General features: G+C 37.4%; 1 protein-coding gene across 2 annotated transcripts in view; it reads right to left on the minus strand.

The window, feature by feature from the left end:
• The window catches only part of LOC124596053 (integrin beta-PS-like), a 254,844-nt gene extending 230,472 nt beyond the window's left edge, over window positions 1–24,372 (minus strand). Inside the window, exons 1-3 of one of the 2 annotated variants that reach the window (XM_047135029.1) lie at window positions 24,162–24,372; window positions 6,580–6,775; window positions 81–309 (exon numbers count right to left, since the gene is read on the minus strand). In XM_047135029.1, coding sequence (XP_046990985.1) covers window positions 81–309; window positions 6,580–6,775; window positions 24,162–24,317 — 581 coding nt within the window. In that variant the 5' untranslated portion in view covers window positions 24,318–24,372. The remainder of the gene's footprint in view (window positions 1–80; window positions 310–6,579; window positions 6,776–24,161) is intronic. The other variant, XM_047135028.1, reaches the window with a different exon arrangement.
• Window positions 24,373–26,098: the final 1,726 nt, after the last annotated feature.

The raw sequence follows: 26,098 nt of genomic DNA on the forward strand, positions 1-26,098 counted from the left end.
TACTCAAAGAATAAGAGGACATAAAATGATTTCAAATATGTACAGGTATTACATTCACGTTTGAGTCTTTGGAGCCATACCTTGATTCAACAGTGCTTGTAAATGGTAATTCCACTTTGTCTACAAAACTACCAAAGCCCATTCGAAAGTTTTCAGTGATATTTTGCATAGTTGCTGCCAGAGCACCTCCTAATTCAGACAGCCGCTTCTTATGACTATGCATAGACATGGAGAGATCCATAACATAATACAGATCAACTGGATAATCTTCCACAACACCATAATGAAATTCAACTGTATGTGTCTCACCTAAAGAAAGGTACAAACAATCAGAAATCACAGTACTTCATTTCAAAAATTAAATACTTAATAACTACAGTACTAATTCATGTAATGAAGGCAAAATTATGCAGTGAGAGCATAAAAATTACAACTCATAGCAAATTTGTTACAGCTAAGTTTCTAGAAAGATATATATAACTTATGAAAATTGCAGATTTTGCAGTTCTTTATTGTTATAACAGACATTGTTACATGTAATGATGAACAGAAATTATGAAGAAACCAGCAGAAGAGCAAATCACAAATAAGTATTTTTAAAATCACTAAATAAAATAATGAAAGTTTTAACAATGTAGGAAAAGACTGATTATACTTGCCATAAAGAAGACATGTCAAGCACAATGTCAGGCACAATTAAAAGACATTCACATAAAAACTTTCAGCCACAGCCTTCATAAGTAAAACACACACACACACACACACACACACACACACACACACACACACACGACTGTCGACTCCAGCAATTCGGGTTAGCCCAAGGTCCTGGAGTTGGTGGCTGTGTCTGCATGAGCTGCACTTGCTTGTGGCACATTTATTTTTTCCCCCTTCCTCATGCCCAGACAGCATGGTGTGGCAGTGGTGGAAACATACCAGCCAGGCTGAGCGCGATGGTCCTCGAGCCGTTGCACAGCTTGTGAACCGAATTGTTGGTCACCCCTGCTTTATCACAAGGAGCCCTGCTCATTACTGTCAATGCCACCTCCCTCTACACTAACATCCCAAAAGTCCTTGCCACTATTGAACATTACCTTTCCCAATGCCTGACTGACTCCAAGCTTACAATCTCCTACCCTATCCACATTCCTCCAGAACCTCAGCACCATCTCCTTCATTCACTTCACCTGGCCTTCCTCAACCCAACAGCCATCTTTCTTGATGTTGGCCTCCACCTTAAGGATGGCTATATAAGTAACTCCATTCATATCATACCTACTAACCACTAACAATGCCTGCAATTTGATAGCTGCCACCCATTTGACACCAAGAAGTCCTTTCCATATAGCCTAGACAACAATGGTTGTTAAATCTGTAGTGATGAGCAGTTTCACTTCAAATATGCCAAGGTTCTCACTGAAACCTCCACAGACCACCTACCCTCCCAACCTTGTAGAGAAACATATTTCCAATGCCTAATCTCTCCAGCCATCTACTACCTCCCACATAGCCCCTGTTCGGTCACAAAGGTGTGCTCCTCTCATGACTCAGTACCAGTCAGGACCGGAGCAACTGAATCGTACCATTTGCCTTGGTTTCAAGTACCTCTTGTCATACCGTGAAATGAGACATATCCTCCCTACAATCAACCCCACACCTCCCCCACTATGCTGCTTTCTACGTAGGCATGACAACTACAACTAATAAGCTGAAACTTCCTGTCAGATTAAAACTGTGTGCCAGACCGAGACTCCAACTCAGGGCCTTTGCCTTTCACAGGCAAGTGCTCTACGAACTGAGCTACCCAAGCACAACTCACGCCCTGTCCTCACAGCCTTACTTCTGTCAGTACCTCGTCTCCTACCTTCCAAACTTTACAGAAGCTCTCCTGCGAACCTTGCAGAACTAGCACTCCTGAAAGAAAGGATTTGCAGAGACATGGCTTAGCCACAGCCTGGGGGACGTTTCTAGAATGAAATTTTCACTATACAGTGGAGTGTGCGCTGATATGAAACTTCCTGGCAGATTAAAACTGTGTGCCGGACTGAGACTCGAACTCGGGACCTTTGCCTTTCGCGGGCAAGTGCTCTACCAACTGAGCTACCCAAGCACGACTCACACCCCATCCTCACAGCCTTACTTCTGTCAGTACCTCGTCTCCTACCTTCCAAACTTTACAGAAGCTCTCCTGCGAACCTTGCAGAACTAGCACTCCTGAAAGAAAGGATATTGCGGAGACATGGCCTAGCCACAGCCTGGGGGATGTTTCTAGAATGAAATTTTCACTATACAGTGGAGTGTGCGCTGATATGAAACTTCCTGGCAGATTAAAACTGTGTGCCGGACTGAGACTCGAACTCGGGACCTTTGCCTTTCGCAGGCAAGTGCTCTACCAACTGAGCTACCCAAGCACGACTCACGCCCCATCCTCACAGCCTTACTTCTGCCAGTACCTCATCTCCTACCTTCCAAACTTTACAGAATCTCTCCAGCAAACCTCGCAGAACTAGCACTCCTGAAAGAAAGGATATTGCAGAGACATGACTTAGCCATAGCCTGGGGGTGTTTCTTGAATGAAATTTTCACTCTACAGTGGAGTGTGCGCTGATTTGAAACTTCCTGGCAGATTAAAACTGTGTGCCAGACTGAGACTCCAACTCAGGACCTTTGCCTTTTGCGGGCAAGTGCTCTACCAACTGAGCTACCCAAGCACGACTCACACCCCGTCCTCACAGCCAGAGCTTCTGTAAAGTTTGGAAGGTAGGAGACAAGGTACTGGCAGAAGTAAAGCTGTGAAGATGGGGTGTGAGTCGTGCTTGGGTAGCTCAGTTGGTAGAGCACTTGCCCGCAAAAGTCAAAGGTCCCAAGTTTGAGTCTCAGTCCGGCACACAATTTTAATCTGCCAAGAAGTTTCATATCAGCGCACACTCTGCTGTAGAGTGAAAATTTCATTCAACTAACAGGCTGTATGTCCACATGAATTGCCACCACCAAAATGTGGCCATGAAACAGCTGGAACACTCCATTGTTGAACTTGCAGCCCAACATGATTTGCTTCACTTTAATGACTGTTTCATAGTCTGTGCCCCATCCTCCACTCACTTATCCTCTTCCCGCCTCCCACTTCAGTCTTGTCTTGTACCCATCAATGCTCATACTAGTCTTTTCCTCTTCTCTACTTCTCTCCTCCCTCCTCCCCTCCCCCCCCCTCCCCACTCCATGCCACCTCATTATCCAAACTACCCACCCCAGCAGGCTGTTGCTCATGTCATACAGTGTCATAGTTGAGGTCCAAGACACAAAGGCAGTGGACGTGTATGTGTGTGGTGTGTGTGTGGTGTGTGTGTGTGTGTGTGTGTGTGTGTTTTCTGTTTCAGAAGTACGACTTGGTCCAAAGCTTAATATTTCAGCAATCTTTTTCATTCGACCTACCTGTGACTCAGCACCTCCTCTCCATGTTGATAGTAGCAATCTACCCTTTCCATGCTGTCATTGAACATTTATTTTCTTAATTTTCATGGTAGAGTGTACGCGATAATTGTTTTTAAATATGGCTGCCTGAAGTGCATTTTAATGAAGTGAAAGAATAACTGCTTAAAAGCCTCTTGAGCCCCGTAACGAGTTTGATCTATGGGAACGGCACATAGCGTGTAGCAGTATAATCCTAGATTCTCAATTAATTCTGGGTCTTGGTACTTTGTCGGCAGGCTTTTGTAGGCTAACTGGAGTCTATCTTCTAACATTTCCCAGTTCAAGTTTTCAGCATTTTTATGATGCTCACTCATTAGTCAACATTCCTTGTTAGTCCTATTTGGTATTGGTGACAAACATTTGAACAGTATTCTCCAACTGGTTGTGCAAGAATTTTGGAAGTAATCTTATTTGAAGACTTATTGCATTTTCTCAGTATCCCGTCAATGGACACAAAGCCTGCCATTCTCCACTTCACATTACAAAAATGATACAGCCAGCTATATGTGTGAGTTGACAGAAGCCATAATTTTATGTTTCTGTGCCCTTCTTTAACCCTCCACCAGTTATACCATAGTATTTTGTAAAAATCTGGCTTATTTTAACTCCCACCATTTCCGGTCAGCTCCTTGGCAGCTATTTGTCACAATAGCACCCTTCTTGCCACAGCCCCTCATCACCCCTATGTTGTGGGCATACAAACAGTTCAATCAGTATGTGCCTGGCTGTTGTACAGAATGTAACACATGACTGGGGTTTGAGGTAATGCAGGTAGATAATCTTTGCACCACTTTGAAGTCTTATCAAGATCCGAGTAATACTTCATTATACATGAGAGCATCATCTGCAAAAAGTCTGAGATTACCATCGATGTTGTCTGTCAGATCATTAATAGATAACATGAATAGCAAGGGTTCCAATACCCTGCGATACTCCGGAAATTACTTCTAATCTGTTGATGACTCTACAGCTGCCATAAACAAAAATCATTCATTTATGTATGTTGGCATGTCTTGGTGATTCAGTTTAGGTATAGAAGGAATAAGTACATAGTGTTCAAGCTGTCTTAACTAACATGATAAATGAGTTTTTCGGCATAGGTACCTTACATGTATATCTGAAGTTGCCAGACACAGAAAACTACAATCACATGTAAAATATAGAGAAGACAACCATTCACCTATAACAGATTGATGCATGGATCACACTCACACATAACAGGAAACAATGTTCACACCAGTTTTTGAGCACTAGGTCTTTGTCTAGCTAAAGGATACAGATTAACACATGCATCCACACAGACACCCAAACATACACTCCCATGGCCATGGCACGACTGATTATTGATGCTCTATTACTGAAAGCAGTTGCTTGAGCTGATGAAGATGGGGTGGGGGTAGGGGAGGATGCAAGCTGGAGGTAGCAGGAAAGAGGAAGGTCTTTGCACAGATAACTCTGCAGCTGCACAACAAGACAAGAAGAGTACACAGGGTAGAGCAGATAGAGATGCAGGAATAGTGAGATGCGGAAAGGGAAGGGAAAAATGAAGGAGGGAAAAAGAGAGAAAGATGAAGCTCAAGAGGGAGAAACGGAGTAAAATGAGAAGGGAGAGGGTTGGAAAGTGAAAAGGGGGAAGAAAAAATGGAGGGGTGGAGGGGGGGGGGAGGAGGATGGGGGGAGGGAGAGAGGGAGAGAGGGAGAGAGAGAGAGAGAGAGAGAGAGAGAGAGAGAGAGAGAGAGAGAGAGAGAGAGAGAGAGGGAGGGAGAGAGCACCTGCAGAAAGGGGAGGGGGAGGGAAAGGAAGGGTGGTGGAGAAAGGTGTTGCACTATCTGCATGGAGAAGGACAGACATGGACAGAAGAGAAAAAGGGAAAAGATAAGATGAGTCAGGTGGAACAGGTCAGTGGAGGTTTAGACCAGGGAGCTGCGACAGTACTGGACATGTTGGAGACACAATTACCAATGCGTAGTTCAGAAAAATAGTGCTGGAAGAGAGTATCCAAATGGCCTGCATATTGAAGCAGCTATTGTAGTCATTACTGTCATGGTGTGCAGCATGTTTGGCAAATGAATGGGCAAGTTCACGTTGTGCCACAGTATGGCAGTGGCCATTCATTTGAGCAGACTGTTGGTTACTTGTCATCATAAGTTTGTCTGAACTACAAAATAGGAATTGTCTCTCAAATGTAACCAGCACTCCCCAATTCCCTGGTCTAACTAAACCTGTACTAACCTGTTCTCACTGCCTCCCCTTAGCTTTTGCCTTCTAGCTTCTGTCTACACCACTCTCCATCCAGACTGTGCGCTGCCTCCTCCGACCACTCTCCCATGTGAACATTCTCTTCATCCCCCTTCCCCTTCTCCCTCCCCCTTCTCCTCTCTCCCCCTCCCTCCTTATGTGTGTGTTCTGATGCTGCATGGTGAGTAGATTTTTTATCTATCCAATTAAATAACTAACTACTAAGTCACTACTACCTAATAAGGCTAAAGCTATTTAAGACCACAGATAAAATGCCTTGATACATACACAAAAATGAATATTAAATAAATAATAAATAAGAACATATGTAAAACAAAATTTTATTATTAATTTAATTTACAAGAAATAGGCACCCAGTATCACTTTCTACAACAATCACCAGCAAACGTGTGTCATATCACCATAGTGAATAATTTTCAGGGATGTGTAAACAATCAACTTACACATTAAGAAAGAGAAGCACATGTTAAAAATTGAATTAATGATTTAAAATTGTTAAAGTAGTATAAAATGTCATTGTTATTACTTGTTAGTTGGGTTAAATTTAACATATTAATTTTTTAACAGTAAACTACTATTTCATTGTCTTTTTTAAGCATTCTTCTTCATTCAGTTACATAGCTGTTAATCATCTACTTCTAGCTTGAGATCTTAATGATGGTCTCATAGCTCAAGACTGATAATCTTGAATAATTCTGCATTTTTTTGTTGATTATGGTCTGAGTACATTTGATATTATCAATATTACAACTATAACTTCTACTACTACTACTATGAATAGTCCTACTACTGCTCCTGCTACTTTTGCCATACTTCTACTGCTATTACTACCATAAATATGTACATACCGATTCTCATTTTCAGTTCCACTCTCTGCGGAGTAATTTGTACTGCCGAACCATTGATTTTTCCAAGCGGTTTTTGGTGTTCAACAGGAATGGCTTGTTCATTTAATGGATTTTTTACATATTTCTGATTACACCAGTCATCTGTTGCTTCATTTAGATCTTCGCAACGATAACTTGGTAAATTTTCTGAGGTAACCTAAAAAAATCAAAACAGTGAGAGTATGTACACACTCTCTCTCTCTCTCTCTCTCTCTCTCTCTCTCTCTCTCTCTCTCTCTCTCTCTCTCTCTGTACAGAGTGGGAGGGGGAGGGGGGGGGGGGGGGGGTGAATGGGTGGGTGAATACACGCAGGCACTACCATGTGGAAAAAAATTTATAACACATAATGTTCTTAACATTTTAAACTTTTTATACGTCCTAAATTTTTGAGTGTTAAAATAACAATGATAAACATAACAGAATTTCAAAAGCAGCTAATCGGAAAATTCGATTTTGCTCCACATGTCCACTGACCATCTCTTTCCTAGTTGAATATCATATGAAAGCTTTCACAGAAAACTCTTTTTGTGGAAAGAGTTGCACAGTATTTCTTCAGCCATAAAAATAATAATGTCCACACAAAATTACAATTTGAAATTTTCAACATTATTCTATTAATAAGGAAATTTTGAAAAGGATAGAGTTAATTGAGATAGGTGCACAAGGTATCAACTTTCATCATGTAGTAAGTGCTGAAACTAGAAATGAGAAATTAAAATCCTGGATCTCCAGACTTCACAGCCACAGGTTCATTCAAATACAATTAAGACTAGAAACTGTGATGATAAATCACTGCCAACTACCAGTGAAGATAAATGCATTATGCAAATAAAATTAAATTCATAGTATTTTGTTCCTTCTTTTAGAAAAACTGTTTTAAGATACTTTGCTTTTTCTCTGCACCTTCAAACGCAAGACACTCTGATTTTGGAAGTTCAGCATCATAGCATACTTTTTTTATGCAAGATGAGACATCTTGATACAGAAAAGAGAGGAAGAGAAAGATGGATTATTAATGTCACTCTATAAGTCTTTACTTCACTTTCAACTGAAAATCTCTAGAGAGTTTCTGGTTTCTCCAGGGATGTAATCTGACTATTGAAACAAACTTTGTATTACATGTAGCAATTCTTACATTGCTGCTCTGCTCTCCTTGGACTCATCTGTAAATTCCCCTAAATTGTTAATCCCTCTCTACTCATAATCAGTAATTACACATTTAGTATAGGGAACACATCTAAAAGTGAACACTGACATTTACTCTTCAAGTAAAAATTAATTTTTATGCTAGCTTTCATGCCCGTTAAATCTTTATTGAGTATATTTATCCCTTCTCAATGGTTAAATCAGAAACTACTTTTACCGTTTTTAAAGGATATACATCAGATGGGATTATTTTACTCCTTGCAGAAAATATGTTGTGGCAATGGAATGTGATAAGTTGAAATTTGGCTTGTGATTTCAGCTCGTCTGATTCTTTTAGGACAAAAATATGTTGCTTCTTTCTAATGAAAAGAAGATATTGCGAATTCTATCTCCTCATGGTGCCTAATCGAAGAAAGTTTGTTGGATTGCTGTAAAATTGGCATTGTGGGAAATATTCCAATAACATACACCCCACAGTTTTTAATTAATGTGACTTGTTCCTCATTTATTTTCACTATTAGCCATGTGATTATCAGTTTCAGCCCTCACATAAGATGTTTTTCAAAGGCAGGCACTTTCAGTGTCTTACTAATCAGACTAACAGTGGCAGATGCAGCACACTTTTGTGCATTAAGGCTAACAGATGGACATTACGAAGCTGTTATCAAGTAATACAGATAGTGGACACAGTTGCCTAATAATAATGCACAGTAATGTATACAGCTAACACTGTGTAATTATCACCAGAATATTAACAGGGCAGCAGCCTTGAAGCATTATTTTACAGTTGATTGATATGCGTGAACTGCACTTTGATCAGGGTGGATCACAGTGATATGACATATAAAATTACTCCTACATCATTATACTAATGTTGTGTGTATGAATGCTGACAGCAGACTTGTTACATAGTTTTAGTTCCTATGCTAGCTCATGCAGGATTGAAGATTTTGAGGTGGGGTTTGCCTTATAGAGAGTGACATATGGACATTTCAATATTTTGGAAACTACAGGGCTATTACAAATGATTGAAGCGATTTCATAAATTCACTGTAGCTCCATTCATTGACATATGGTCACGGCACACTACAGATACGTAGAAAAACTCATAAAGTTTTGTTCGGCTGAAGCCGCACTTCGGGTTTCTGCCGCCAGAGCCCTCGAGAGCGCAGTGAGACAAAATGGGAACAGGAGCCGAGAAAGCGTATGTCGTGCTTGAAATGCACTCACATCAGTCAGTCATAACAGTGCAACGACACTTCAGGACGAAGTTCAACAAAGATCCACCAACTGCTAACTCCATTCGGTGATGGTATGCACAGTTTAAAGCTTCTGGATGCCTCTGTAAGGGGAAATCAACGGGTCGGCCTGCAGTGAGCAAAGAAACGGTTGAACGCGTGCGGGCAAGTTTCACGCGTAGCCCGCGGCAGTCGACGAATAAAGCAAGCAGGGAGCTAAACGTACCACAGCCGACGGTTTGGAAAATCTTACGGAAAAGGCTAAAGCAGAAGCCTTACCGTTTACAATTGCTACAAGCCCTGACACCCAATGACAAAGTCAAACGCTTTGAATTTTCGGCGCGGTGGAGATCATGATCAGCAATTCATGTCATGGCCTCCACGCTCTCCCGACTTAACCCCATGCGATTTCTTTCTGTGGTGTTATGTGAAAGATTCAGTGTTTAAACCTCCTCTACCAAGAAACGTGCCAGAACTGCGAGCTCGCATCAACGATGCTTTCCAACTCATTGATGGGGACATGCTGCGCCTAGTGTGGGAGGAACTTGATTGTCGGCTTGATGTCTGCCGAATCACTAAAGGGGCACATATCGAACATTTGTGAATGCCTAAAAAAACTTTTTGAGTTTTTGTATGTGTGTGCAAAGCATTGTGAAAATATCTCAAATAATAAAGTTATTGTAGAGCTGTGAAATCGCTTCAATCATTTGTAATAACCCTGTACATAACAGTTTGAAAAACTGCCAGGTTATTTTTACCTACCAGACTGAAATGTATTCTCAAATAATAATTTAGTTTACACAATAAACTGTTAATTAACAAAGAAAAAAATGACAGAACAATTTTGTGTGTCTACATTGAGAATTCGCTGATTATAAGTATGACAGCAATATTTAGATTTATAATAATTTATGCTCATTTCAGTAACTTCTTAATTAATTAATGGAGGGTCCCATTCAGCCAAGGAAAATTAGGGCAACAAAAGTATAGTGGTAAAAGCTGAAATCTACCAATCATATGGCTAGTACAATAGAAATTTTTGATGTGTATGAACTTCAATATTAATTGTTTAGTAAGTTAATGAGTTTCAGAAAAACTGAAACATGCTACCGTAAAGTCTGGATGTTGATCTTACTAGTAGATAGTGTCAATATTTCTAAGGCTACCTATTAGCTCAACTCATATCTACTCTTACACATATTTATCATAGGTTCAATTATTCATTACCTTTAACTCAGTTGAATAATATGCTAAGGAATGTGGATTGGAACAGTGTTCTAACGACAATTCATAGTTATGGCAAATTCTCAAGTGAACTATTCTACATTCTTAACCAAGCCTGCCCATTAAAAAAAAGAGAATTCAGACACATGCTGTAATCCGAAACTGGATATCAAGTTCAGTCACTGAGGCTAGAGAACAACTAAGATGGTATGAGTATGCTATGTTAAATGACTTGAGCAATAAAAAATTAAAAGAAGAGTTTAAAAAGTATCAGAAATACTATGTAGACCTCCTGATTTCAGAAAAACAGAATCATTTTGAAAGTGTCATTCAGAACTCAAATAATATCTCCAAAACATCATGGTCACTAGTAAATAGAGAAATAGGTAAATCTGGGAACCATACAACTGAAAATCACTTGCTGATAAACGGCACAATAGAAACTGATCAGAATAAGATAGCAGATCTACTTAACAATTACTTTGCTTCTGTTGGCTCCAGCATAAACAATCAGCTTAAAATCATAAATACAAATTCAGAGGAACACCAGTATATTTTTGATGCCAACAAGTAAAGAAGAAATAATTAAAATAGTGAGTAGCTTAAAGAATTCCCATGCAGCAGGATATGATGGTCTTAGTCTGGACACTCTTAAGAAATGTATACATAAAATTGCATCACCTTATTAACAGTTATCAATTCTCATATGGAAGATGGTCTATTTCCAGATGAGTTGAAAATTGCCCGAGCTGTGCCTATTTTTAAGAAAGGAAACAGGAATTTAGTAGAAAACTTTCGACCCATTTCTGTTCTTCCAATAATATCCAAAATCTTTGAGAAAGTAATACACATAAGCATCTGGAACTTCCTGGTATGCAAAAAAGTGATTTCTAAGGGGCAGTATGGGTTTGTCAAGGGGTCATCCACCATTACAGCGGCATCCAACTTAATTGAAGGCGTCACTCAAGCAATAGATAATAAAGAACATGTATGTGGCATCTTTCTAGACTTACACAAAACATTTGACTGTGTTGATATGACCATATTGCTGGACAAACTGTGGAACTATGGCATTCGAGGCACATCCCATAATCTGATGAGGTCCTACTTGACAAATAGGAAGCAGTTTGTGTCTATTAGCACTACAGAGGGAGCATACAAACACCACTGACATAAATTTTGGTATTCCACAGGGGTCAATATTAGGACCACTTCTTTTTATTATCGTAAATGGTATTCAGTCCATAACAAACCATGCAACAGCTATCTTATATGCAGATGATACCACGTTAATATGCAGCAATCCAAGCTATTCACAGATCGAAGTGGAATCCAATACAGCAGCAGGCTTAATTCTGCAGTATTTTAATGAAAACAAACTAAAATTAAACACAAATAAATCTGTCTATATTGAATTTGATCTTGGGAGGCACAACTCATGAAAACCAAATCTTAATGGGTGACGAATACATTAAAAAACAATACTCAGCCAAATTTCTTGGCCTCACACTAGATGCAGAGTTAAGCTGGTCTGATCATGTGAATGATATTTGCAAAAAGCTATGTACTACCATATATGTCCTAAGAAAACTGACACCTTTTTGTAACATCACCACTCTCAGGCAAATATATTTTGCCCTATTTGAATCCCATCTAAGTTATGGGATAGAGGTATGGGGATCCAGCAGTAAAGGTAATATGAAAAAGTACATACCCTATAGAAGAAGGCACTTAGAATTATGGGAAAGAAATGTGCCAGGGAGTCCTGAAGAAATTTGTTTAAAGAATTTAAAATACTAACTGTTCAAACCTGTATGTGCTGAAGATAATCATTATGGCAGTAAACAGTAACAAAACACTTAATAAAGAAATACACGATCACAACACTAGAGGTAGAGAGAGACTCCACATCATCTCTCATAGAACAACACTTTATGAGAAAAAGCCCTCACTATGCAGGCATAAAACTACTGAATTGCTTCCATCCTAATATCTCCAAATTGCCCATTACAAAACTAAAAATGAAATTAAAATTATGGCTCCTAAACAATCCTGTATATTCAATTGACGATTTTCTAGATTTAGTACACTCGTATGATGGAAGACCATCTATCTAAAAATATATGTAATCTCAGATCGTAGACTGTGTCACAAACTGTAAATATTTGAATGTCAAATATGAATACTGTGCTACAAGCTGTAGATTCCTTAATCTAAGTATGGCAATAACAATTTTTTTTATGTATAGTCCATATATGTAATTCTGTTCTCTCAACTAAATTTAGAAAAAGTTGTGTAGATAAAAGTGCCAGCCAATAATATGTAACCCTAGTAAGTAAGGCTCTGACTTATCCAGAAGACTGGAACAAAAAAAACCTTTTTTTGTAATCAGTTGATGTTGGATCAAAATAAATAAATAAATAACATTTCCAGTAAAAATACACTACTCCAGTCAGTGGATCAAAAATTATCATAGGATTTGGGCATAAACAGTATACATAAGACGTGAATAGGCATTATTTAGATGACATTTAAGAAAGAGAACAATTTAAGTTTTTACAGGAACAAAATCATGACAGATGGTTTAGTTCCAGCTTGCTATTTTATAATCCAGGAAGCAATATAAATCTGTATACAGAGATACATTGCTATTCATATAAAAGATGGCATGCAGAAAACGATTACATCCATCTTCTGCACAATGCTTCTTTTATTCACTGAGCAGTGTCTTTTTGCAAGTACTACTGTCATTTGCATTCATTTTACTTTATTATTTTTCACCAGAAGGTTAAGAAGATTTGCATGTATTTTATACTGGGCTTTGCCAGATTCATACAGTCCCTTTATTCTTGTTGGAAATATTACTGTAGGGATCAAGCCATAGATGGAAATCTTCAATGTCTGATTCCTTGATCAGAACTAACTCAGGTGAAATCATTACTGAAATAACTATGGATAGATTAGAGTAGTTTAGATTAGATTAGATTAGATTCAGTTTTTGTTCCATAGATCCAAAAATGAGATGATTCTCATGGGCATGGAACAAGTATAACATACAACATTTAAATATAATACTCACTTCCCTGATCATTTGACAGGAGATTGTAAGCCTTGTTGTGTGAAGCCAGGTTAGTGAGAGTGCCCTTCTATTCATGGCTGTTGGTAAATGTTGCCAGTGGTGTCTTGGGCCCCCTTAAGGCTCATCATGAGTGACAAGGTGAGGTTCCACCTGTCTGGGTGCATAAATTCCCAAAACAATAGGTACTGGTCAACAAAAAATCAACATGAGATCCACCAGATACCCTTGCATAATGAGAGGATTGGTGTCCAGTGTGCTGTTTCCACCACAAGCGTTATGGGTCCCATATTCTTTGAGGCGACAGTGGGCAGGAGCGTGTATTTGGGTATCCTAGAGGAGTTTTATTCAAACTTGACAGAAGAGCAGTGTCAGAGTTCGTTGACTTTGCGGGTTGGGTTTACATGCTGCCCCTTGTATGTATTGAGCTACTGGCTGAAAATAGTACTTGCTACAAATTTCATTAAGGAATAAATATACTGAGAGGCAGTGGCTAGAACAACCAGTTCTTTGAACAGGTTTCTACATGATGTCCTTGAATTTACACCACAAATGAGTCTTATTACATGCTTTTACACTCTTAAAAACTTTTCCTCAGATTGACAACTTATTGCAGAATATGATCCCATATGACACAATACAAAGAAAGTAAGCAAAGTATGCAAGTTTTTTCTATATTTGTATCTCCCAGTTCTGACATGATTCTCACCGCAAATACAGACTTGATTAGGTGCTTCAGCAATTCTGTGGTATGCTCTTCCCAACTGAATTTACTATTGAGTTGTAATCCCATAAATTTGACAGTGTCAACCTCTTTGATCCACTTGTCTTCTATGTTATACAAATGTCAGAAGGAAATCTCTTACAAGTTCTGAACTGCATACAGTGGGTGTTTGTGTAATAGCTAAACAACTACCTCCCAGTATCACACCTTTTTATTTTTTTCTCATTATTAATTTGTATAAATGTTTTCTTTTACTCATTAGTAATAAGAAATTTTCATATTGGCACAGAAGACGGCAAAGATAGCCTTTTAAAATTATCTTTGTAACAGGAGAGCAATGTCAAGAGAGTATTCAATTTTTTTTATCAACTTTTGTTTCAGTCTCATTTGAGAGTACTTATGTTTAAGATCACACATAAAAAGGAAATTTAATTTTTACTCATGTGTCAACGATGTATTTAGTGAATGGTATGTGTGTATAAAAATGCAAGCAAAATTATATATTAAAAGTTATCACAGCCACAAGGATATTTTTATTTATTACACCAAGATTGTTCATGAGCATGACTTTTGCCTGCAGTCAGAAGAGGCAGTAATTACTTCTATCCTGCAAGACACTTTAAAAAATATATATGCTAATTATCTAGATTTAATGGATGGACTGTATGATCAGCAACCACAGAAACTTAGAGGTAAATTAATGATATCAGTGAAACCTAATAGTGACTTCTATTAAATATATATGTGAATAATCTAACAATTGACTTTTTGTTAAGCACCAAGTTTGCTACAAAATCAGACATTCTAAAAATCTCCATGGACAGAGTAAGAAAAATTATCCCATAGATATTATTCATTTTTGCGACTTCAGTATTTGTACATTGCATTGTATTTTTCTTCTGCTACAAGGAAAACTGTTCATAGCACTAATTGAGTTTCAACAACAAAAAAATGGTTCAAATGGCTCTGAGCACTATGGGACTCAACTGCTGAGGTCATTAGTCCCCTAGAACTTAGAACTAGTTAAACCTAACTAACCTAAGGACATCACAAACATCCATGCCCGAGGCAGGATTCGAACCTGCGACCGTAGCGGTCCTGCGGTTCCAGACTGCAGCGCCTTTAACCGCACGGCCACTTCGGCCGGCGTTTCAACAACAATCCATGCTCTAATTCCAGTACTGCAAGTAGTAGTTATTCTCATTATATAAATTTCTTGCCAATTCATACTCTTTGTGTTACTGTTGCACTGCCTCCCAGCATGGCTATTCCAAAAACGACCAACTGACTAACACATATTTTCAAAGTTTAATGACTGCGAATTAGCTTTAAACCATTTGATTAGCAGCCATTTATAAATCTGTACTTGACTTGCTATTTATTGCAATGTTTGTATCATCTGCAAACAAAACAACCTAAGCAACTGGCAATGTAACAGACGAGAGGTCATTAAAGTATACAAGCAAAAGCAATGGACTCAAGAAGGAACTTTGAGGAACACCATATGTAATTAATTTCCAGTTAGATGAAGAGCGATTGTTCACTCCACAGATATTTTGCAACAACACTCTTTGTTTCTGTTAGTTAGGTGTGACTCGCACCATTTCACAGCCCTGCCGGTGACACCATTATACTCTAATTTACTTAAGAGAATGCTGTGATTCACATAGTCAAAGGCTTTTGACCAGTCACAGAAAATGCCAGTAGCCTCTGATTTGTTGTCTAATGAATGAAGTACATTCTCACTGTGCATGTGGAAAGCCTTCTCTATATCACCTTTGGGGAACCCAAATTGTGACTGGGACAATATATTGTTTACAGTTAGATGCTTAAGAAGACACTTAAACACAACCTTTTCTAATATTTTTTAAAAAGCTGGAAAAAGAGATACTGGTCGATAGTACAGTTATTTACCAAATATTTATAACAACTCTTATTAGCATTCACTCTAATACTCAATCAAACTTAAAACATTTCTTGTTAGAGGCCCATACACTGTCAGCATTGATAGCTTGTATGCTTCCAAGTCTGTAATTTAAGTACAGCATTCAAAGAGCTGTTCAATGTACTACCAATTTAAGTTTACAGCCAAAGAGTTTTATTCCATTTTTTGCATACATAACCAGTCCCTTTTACTCACATTCTAACTAATTACTGGTATCCTAACTTATATCCACCTAGGTGTGCCTGTCCAATTTCTGTGACTTCCAATTGATGTTCTGTTATGCACTGCACATCTGCAGAAATATTTTACACTTTTCAGTTGCCTGTAGTGACAGATGTGCACAACATTCTTCCTTAAAGTTTTTATGTTCTAATGGAAAAGTCCAAATATACTATGAACGTTACTCCTTGTGTTATCAGAGCTGCTATTTTTGGTTTCTCCACTGACTGGCACAACTGTATCTATAGTTGTTCAGCAGCTATGTCTTTCAGAAAAAATTACCCCAAAAATGACAATAGAAAATAATGGAAATTACAGGAATTGGACATAAACTGCTCTGGTTACCCTGAATGCTTGTATAAATTATTTGCGCATGTTTAATCTCACTGGGAGCATTCAGAGGTAGACCATGCAATGTTGAAGTCTGGGAAGAGCTTTTTATTGTCAACATCTGCACTAAGACACATCAGCCTAGAAAGCCAGAGAAACACAGTGGGTAGCCAGTGTAGGTTATCTCCATGCACTGATAATGCCAGCAGAATTCTTAACAGTGGGACACAACTTGGACTGGACCACATGGAGATCAATGAACAGGTTACCTACAGGCAATGGCAAATCTAAGGACAACCTAATGAAATGGGGATACTTACAAGGGCCAATACTGTGTGCATGTGGAGAAATACAGACAACAAAACATCTGTATCAGCAGATATGTTTCCCTGATCCTAGCAACAAGGAAGAGTTATTCACAGCATAAGAAAATGCTGTAACAGTTGCTTTTTCTGAGCAATGACTGTTTGATTTCAATTTCGTATTAGCGTATATGCATAAAGTCCTTTTATTTCCTTACCTGAAATCATTAATTTATAGAATCCTATGAGTATGCTCCTGATTCAAGTAAATAAATTCGAGGCGTAAAGAGTGGCACACCTTCACATTAGTGTGAGTTATTAAAAATTCAAGGAACATACACATTGTGTCAGAAATATGTATTTCTAGCAACAGACTTCATGTTATATGGAATGTACTGAAATAAGAGACAGAAATCAGCCACACAACAGGATAACATCATGATTAAATTCAATGGAAAGCTACAAATGATTAGTCACAGGTAGCAAATATGTTTAACAGTCTTTGTTAAAAATAGTAGAAAATATAGGGACAAACAGTTCAAGAGAAAAATCACAGCAACTCTCATAAAATTCACTCATATGAATGTATCACCAACTTCTCATTGTAAAATTTAAAAAATTATACAGTCACTCAAAAATAAGAGCTCATCTGGATTTGATGTTGTCTCCTACAGAGGACTAAAGATTTGTTCCTATGTAATATGCCATGTTTCACATGAAATATGTATCACTAACAAAAGGAATTTTTCCAAGGAGACTGAAATACACCACTGTTAAACACCTCTATAAGAAAGGTGATAGGAGAGATGTCTATAACTACCAACCTGTTTCACTGATGATATATTTTTCAAACTTTTTTGAGGAGGTGACACATTATTGAACAGAATCCCACTTGAGAAACAATAATTTCTTCAGTAAACCACAGATTGTATTTCAGAAGAGTTGCTTCATAAAGAGTGCCATTTACACCTTTACTCAGCAAACTTTATACACATTAAATAGCAGCAGTTGGTATTTTCTGTGACCTATCTAAGGTGTCTGATTGTGTGAATTATAACATTCTCCTAGATAAACTGAGGTTTTGTAGGTTGATGGTATAGCCAACCAATGGATAATATTATATATATGAATCTAAAAAGAATGAAGAAAGTTGCACCTAGTCATTGAAGCAATGTAATCAGGGAAGATTATTCTGCTGGGGAGAAATCATGAATGGAGTTCCTCAATCATCGGTCCACTATTGCTACTCAAATATGTAAATGATTTTCCACGCCCTCTATTAAACAACAAACAGAACTAGTTCTTTTTTTTTTTGGTAACACTAGTTTTGTAATCAATGCAAGCATACATACAGCAACAGAAGAAACAGTAAACAATGTTATTAACAGCACCATTGACTGGTTTTCTGCAAATGGTCTCATTCTCAATTTTAAAGTGACACAGCATATTCAGTTCTGTACATCTAGGTTTACTACACCAACGGTAAGTATAACACATGGTGAAGAAATAATAAATAGGGTTGAAACTACAAAATTCCTAGGTGTCCATATCGATCAGAATTTAAACTTGAAAAATCACATTTTGGAACTCCTAAAACAACTTAGTTCAGGCACATTTGCACTTAGAATCATTTCAGATCTTAAGGAGAAACAAATAAGTAAGCTGACACATTTTGCATATTTTCATTTAATAATATCATATGGAATAATGTTCCAGGATAACTTATCTTTAAGAAAGAAAGTTTTCATTGCTCAAAACCATGCTGTAAGAATAATATGTCAAGACACAAAGAAATTAAAGACATTAGTTGTCAGTGGGTATTAATTTATGTCAATGGTGCAAGAATGGAAATTTGTGCCAAACCAGAATTTGAAACCAGGTCTCCTGCCTACAAAGCAGATGTGCTGACCACTACATCATTCGGACAGAGTGGCCACAGCAACTGCATGGATTACCCTAGCACGCCTCCTGTCAGACCCAGATCCTCAACTTATACCACACACTACTAATTTCTGGTCCCGCTTATTGTCTTTCAGACATGCCTAAAAGAACAGACACCACATATAGAATAATATGTGGTGTTCATCCACATTCATCATGTAGACATCTGTTTGAGGAGTTATGGAATTTGTTGTAAATAATCCATTGGTTTAGAACAATGATTTACATAATTACGAAGGTGGTTTGAAAAGTTCTCAGAATGGAATAGAAAAAAAGTAATTACATCAATGAAACTTTTGTTTTATTTTTCAATGTAGTCTCCTTGTAGATTAATGCACTTGGTCCAATGATGTTCCAGTGCCTTGATCCCATCTCAAAATGAGTTTCCTCCAGGTTGCGAAATAGTTATCAACTCTGGCTATCAATTCTTCGTTTGAAGGGAATCTTCATCCACCAAGAAAAATTTTCAGTTTTGGGAAGTGATGGAAGTCTTAGAGAGTCACATCAGATGAGTAAGGTCAATGTAGCAACAATTCATACCTTAGTTCGTGTAATTTTGCCATGGTGACAGCATATGTGTGCGGGCGCGTCAAGAGTTGTGGCACGCATCTTGTAGATAATTTTTTCAATTCTAATTCTTCAATTAAAATGTGCTATACCTTTTCAGTTGACATCTGGAAAGTGTGAGCAATTTCACGCACTTTCAATCGGCAGTCCTCCATGACCATTTTGTGCACTTTTGCACTGATTTCTGGAGTAGTGACACATCTTGGCCAATCACTGCCCAGATCATCATCCACGCACTCTTGAGCAAATTTATATTCATTTGTCCACTTGGCAACAGTTGAATATGAAGGAGCAGAATCCCCCAGTGTATTCTGGAAATCGGCATGAATGTCCTTTACTTTCATACCTTTCCTTATGAAGAACTTAATCACTGCTCGAATCTTGATTTTTTTCAACTTCGCAAATCACTATGCGGGAACAACAACAGAGCCATGTCACAGCCACAGCTATCTTCCAAGAGCACTGACATGGCACGTGTTTACAGGCAACAGTCCAATGAATATCACAGGAACAACTCGTTGTGCTAGCGCTGACCTCTCATGGTTATTCCAAGAACTTTTCAAACCACCCTCATACAATAACAGGAAAAAATTACATTCATTACTCCACATTAAGGTTATCTCTAGCACAAAAGGATGTCCATAATGTTCTAACTAAAATTTTTGGCCACTTACCCAATGACATAAAATGTCTGACAGATGTCAAAGTTGAATTTGAAAACAAACTGAGAAAGTTTCTCCTTGACAACTCCTTTTACTCCACAGAAAACTTCCATTATAGTTATGTGGAAAAGATGCCCCCTCCCAAATAGTCACTGTATGTGGTTCTTCACCAAGATCTTTCTCCAGAGAACCTAAACTGCATGTGTCATCACTGAGCTCTGCACTTGGCACTTGGCTTCAAAGTACTAGTTACCTAGTATTCCCTACCCAGGGAGTTCTGTACAGACTCGGACATTCCCTTCCCATGACTAATCCCTAGCTGAAGGACCTTCTGGGTCCTTTTAACACTCTGATAGCCACAGCTTGCATTTTTTCCCTATTTTGTCTGAATGTTGCTGCTCTTTTTGGTTTGTCAAAACACTTTTGTGATAAGCACAAATACTTAGTGCCAAATGTCAGTCATATTTGCATTCAGGGTCATTTCTTCACAGGCTACAACATGAAAAATACATAGGCAGTCTTCATACTGCAAATATCTTCTCACAACTCTGTGACAGTTTCCACAATGAGATATTGTGATTACTTGACATTTAGCTGCTTTATTTAATCAAAGAGACTGGTTTATAAGTTTATTTATGGAAGAAACATGCTTATGTGATACACAAGTGTTAGTGGGTTATCTAAATGCCGGAATAGTAAATATTTTTCGATGAAAGAAGTGGTTTCCCATACATGATTTATCTGGCACTACAGTAGACACTGTTTTTAGGGCAGTCACTCGAAGACACAAAATTGCTTACAAGTCACTGATGATCTACTTTGGGTAAGATAAGAATCAATTGATTCTCTTCTTTGAATTATATTACAATTTAACTGATTTTATTACTTAAATTAAATTTATTACTTATTTTAAATTCCTGCCTAAGCAATTTAATAAAACATAAACACACAGTTACTTGTATAAAAGATCTACCTTCTCACTACAATTTTATGGCGATTCTTATGTGATTAATTTTCCCACTAGCCAAGAGATTGGAAAAAGTGCAGCTCACTCTTGTTGAAGGAGAGTTGACAGATAATATCACATAGTTATAGACCTCCATCACTAATATCAATCTGTAGCAGAATTATGGAACATGTTCAAAGCTCAACCATAACACAGGGAAAAGAAATCATGCCTAGAAAAATCTATATGGGCTCTGTAAGCAGGGGTCTGTTTTTCTATGAAAACAAGAGTGACACTATTATGAAAAGGAAAGTTGCTACTCATCATATAGTGGAGATGCTGAGTCGCAGACAGGCACAACTCAAACATACGACCGCAGTGTTGGGCAACTGAAACCACACTGCCTCACTAAAATTGTGGTTCCAGTTGTCTGAGAATGCGGTCGTCTGTGAGAGTTACGTTTGCATATGTGTGTGTGTGTGTGTGTGTGTGTGTGTGTGTGTGTGTGTGTGTGTGTGTTGTTGATGAAGGCCTTCATGGTTGAAAGCTTTATTTATTTGTGACAGTCTTTTTGTTGTACCTATCTGTGACTCAGCATCTCTGCTTTTAATAATGTTGTTACTTTCCATCCTGGATTTTCCAAAATAAAAGTGACATAGACAAAGATAACCATGCTGATGCCTTGTTACTGGACTTTCAGAAGGCACTCAACACAGTTTTGCACTATCATTTAGTGAATAAAATACAAGCTTACTAAATATCAGACCATATTTGTGATTGGATTCAGGATTTCCTAGCAGATATAACTCAACATATTGTTCTTAATGAGAAGAAAGGTACAGATAGAAAGGTATTTTGAATGTATCTCAAGAAACTGTGTAGTGCTGTTATTATTTACTTTAAATATAAATGATCTAGTAGATAGCATTGGAAGCCGCATGAGGCTGTTCACGGATGATGCTGTTTCTATAGGCATGTTGCAAATCAGAAGACTATAGTGAAATGCAGGAAGACCTGTGGAAGATTTATGACTGGTGCCAGATCTGGCAGTTGACTCTGAATGTAAACAATGAAATGCGTTGTACTTAAACAGGTGAAGAGACTCATTACTGTTTGATTGTGGTATCAGTGACTAACAGCTGCAAACAGAAACAGCCATAAGATACCTAGGAGTAGTTGTCTGGAGTGACTTAAACTGGAACAACCACATAAATATCATTGTAAATGCCAAGCTCACATTTGATGGAAGAAGATTAAGGAAATATTATTCATCCATGAAATAAGAGACTTATAAAATATTCAAAGGATTGATTCTTGGATAGTGCTCATCATTCTAAGACCCTTGCCAGATTGGATTAACAGAAGAGAAGGAGAAAGAGAGAGAGAGAGAGAGAGAGAGAGAGAGAGAGAGAGAGGGAGAGAGAGAGGGGGAGAGAGAGAGGGTTCAGTAAAGAGTGGCATGTTTTGTTACAGGATAGTTTAGTAATGCCAAGAGCATTATGGAGATGCTCAACGAACTCCAGTGGCAGACATTACAAGAGAGGTGTTGTGCATGATGGAGAGGTTTAACACTAAAATTCTGAGAAGCATGTGTTCCAAGACGTCTTTGATACTGTATTACTTCCATCCATATGTTAAACAAAATGGCCATTAGGAAAAAATCAGAGAAATTGTAGCCCATACAAAGGTTTATCAACACTTGTTCTCCCATGCTCTATTCACGAATGGAAGAGGAAAGGGAAGAAAATGACGGTGTTACAAGAAGTATTCTCTGACACACACTATAATGTGGCCTCTAGAGTATAAAGGATGAAGTAGATATTTAATAAACCTAGGAGTCATGTCTCACCAAATCTCTCCTCCCCCCTCCCCCCTCCCCCCCCCCCCCCCCCGCCATCTTTTCATCCAACATAAGATGTGTTATTTTATAGATACTTTATTCTTTTTATCAAATACATTAAAACTAACATTTGCCAACTGCATATTAGGAAAGAACACCCTTTAAAAAGTGGGCACTTCATAGTGTGGACACAACTCCATGCTTTTTCTCAGTAGTATATCACATGATTTTCTTAGGATATGTAGGTACTGATTAGCAACAATATGTATTTTCATTTTAGCACATATTTTTGTGTAGATTAAAGGAGGCCTCTTTCCATGAAGACCTGAAATTTCATATTCATCATTCTTAATCTTATATAAACCAGCTGATCACTGATAATGCTAATTTGGTGGAATCTTCAACTTGAGAGGATGAATAATTAAAAAACAAAGACAGTGTTCAGCACATACATCAAAAATGGCTTTCACTGATAAACAGCATTTACAGATGAAAACCTGAGGTGTCAGTGGTTAGGAAATTGTGTAACAATGCATATCTATTACCACAGTCTACATTCATGAAGAAAATATAAAAATCTTTAAATAAGGTAATCAATAATTTCAAGCAATTAACATTTGTTTCATAGCTATTCTCCAAGGTTGAGCTTTAATTGTGTTACATAGCTTATTCAATGTCTATTATTGCTTCTGATTCCTTTTATTTTTATACTGGAGATTTACTTCATGATTAGCATTTTTGAGATTGTACAGTAATGGTTGCAGCTCTTGATCACTGCTAGCACTCTAAATTCATACCAGTTTCTTCCTTTCAGAACATAACATTGATTCCAGAAGCCCATCATCATTCCTCACAAGTTCTATTGAAAGTCTGCGTAGCTTGTCTTCTGCAGCAATGTATTTACTTTCAAACACTCACTCTAATTTTTTTATTTTTTATTATTTTTTTTTATTGGACAGGTAAAAAGCAAATTACTTTAATAACAAGGAAGAAGCTATAAAAAATAGTAATGTTATATAAAAATGTAAATACATTCAAAGGGAAAAACTGTTAAATTGAAATGGTAAATTAGAAATATGAAAAAATAATATTATCATTGTATTAAAATAAGTCAAATGTTTCTTCCCACTACTGCTTCAAACATCAATTTAACCCTATATTAATACACGTATCATTTATTTTCTAGCTACATCTTACAAGATACCTACATGGTTCAAATTAAAATGAATGCAAATATATTATGCATGTCATGTGAAAGGATTTGAAAATAACTTTTTCGTGTGTTCACTAGGTGAAAAAGCATTGCACTGTACTGTTATTTTTCCGTAATATGTCAGTCATATCAGAAGTGATGCAATATTCACGAAGATTTGTGTAACTTACAGGCACAGCACACCAAATGCAATGAGGCATCCTTATACAGCTTTTGCAGTCTTCTTGTGACCTACATTTATTTCTGTCATTTGCTGCAACATTTTTTTCCAGAAAATTCAAAATGAATATGAAAATGAGAATGATTGTATTACAAGACAGCTTCATTTTTACACAGTGGCACTGTTACTAGCAAAGACAAGGACACTAGGCTCAAAGAACATTGCAACATCCTGAGGATATGGCCAGACCACTTCCTGTTCATGGAAAAAAGAAATGTAGGAAATGACTCTGCACCAACAGTAACATTATATGATACAGTAGGGTATGCTACTTGCTACACACGTGGACAGGCATAAAAGCATATTTTCTCAACGTGACCAATTCTGAGATGAATTAGAAAATTAAACCCCTTATGTTGATTGATTTCCACAGACTTGACAGATCTTAGAAACTACATATTGTAACACGTAACTGCATAATTTATTTTTAATTTAATTTAATTATACAGCAGCTTTATGTGTTACAAAATGTCATTTTTACAAAATTAAAGTATGCAATATTAAATGTGTCACATACTATCACAACACTAACAGACTCCTTATATTAATTGTTCTTGTGGCATATACATGATAAAATGCTAAATTATTGACATGAAACACCTTGCATCAAAATGTACCTGACATTGTGTAGAATGTTATGTAAAATGCTAATATATCCATGTCAACAAATGCTCTTGACTATGCAAATGAGTACAGTTGTGTAACTGGAAATTTATGTACATGAGTGCAAACATCAAGAGCAGAAATCAATAAACTATAAGAGTATTTATATAATGAAGTAGCAGAAAAATCAGTACCCTCATTAATAAAAATGGCAATAAAACTTGTACAAACAGAAAAGCAGTTACAGATGTTACTTTCTAGTAACCTGCTTATTTGACAAGAATGTTCATTGGCAGCTTTTGCATGCTGAGCTAAATTTCTCAACCTTTCTTAAATAAATAATTTTCAATCTTCAGTTTTTTTTCACTATATTAGTGAGAATACATCTATTGTTATATTGTGAAAGCCTTCTGCATAAAATTACTGAAGTGCAGAAAAGATGACAGCTGAAAGTATTAATTTTTATAAACCAAAATGTCACATTTATCAATCTATTCTTCCTGGCATTCAGGATGCTGTGGGCTCAGTTTCATGAGTAGGCAGCCCAGCATCAGAAAAGATCAGTTTTCAGAAAACTGCTCTTTTTCTAATCTTCGACACTTACATATGATCTGCATTCTCCTTTCCACTTTATTCTTGATTTTTGGGTTGCATGGTGATTTCAATCAGCTGTAAGTTATGCACTGCTACCATTACTTTCTCTTAAATCAAACTTCAGTATTACGGTACCACCATTATCATTATTACAGTATTACTGAGATTTTTTCCTTCCATGTTTTGATTTACATATTCAATATTGCGAAAAGAAAAGTTGCTACTAACCATACAGCAGAGATGCTGAGTCGCAGATAGGCACAACAGAAAGACTGTCACAAACACTGCTTTGTTCTGTTGTGCCTATCTGTGACTCAGCACCTATGCTAAATGGCGAGTAGCTACTTCCCTTTTCATAATATTGTTACATTCCACCCTGGATTTTCCATTGTTTGATTTACATATTCAATTGTTTAGACTCTCTCTTTTTCCTATGGACAGGACTTTCATTGTATTCGCTAAGAAAATGAACTACAATACCAGCACAGACTCACATTACAGAATGCATTCCTGTTAAGCATCATTCAAGATAACAAAGTTTCCTTAGTTCTTCTAAACTGCAACTGTTGCATCGGCTTTGAAACATCAAACATCTCTTCCTAACTGCATGTATAAATTTTAAAAGTATTGTTAAACCTCAGCCAAAGTTACCTATTTCAGAGGTATATTGTCATTGGAAATTCCTTTCTA

Source organism: Schistocerca americana, chromosome 2, assembly GCF_021461395.2.
Source record: "Schistocerca americana isolate TAMUIC-IGC-003095 chromosome 2, iqSchAmer2.1, whole genome shotgun sequence".
Taxonomy (NCBI): domain Eukaryota; kingdom Metazoa; phylum Arthropoda; class Insecta; order Orthoptera; family Acrididae; genus Schistocerca; species Schistocerca americana.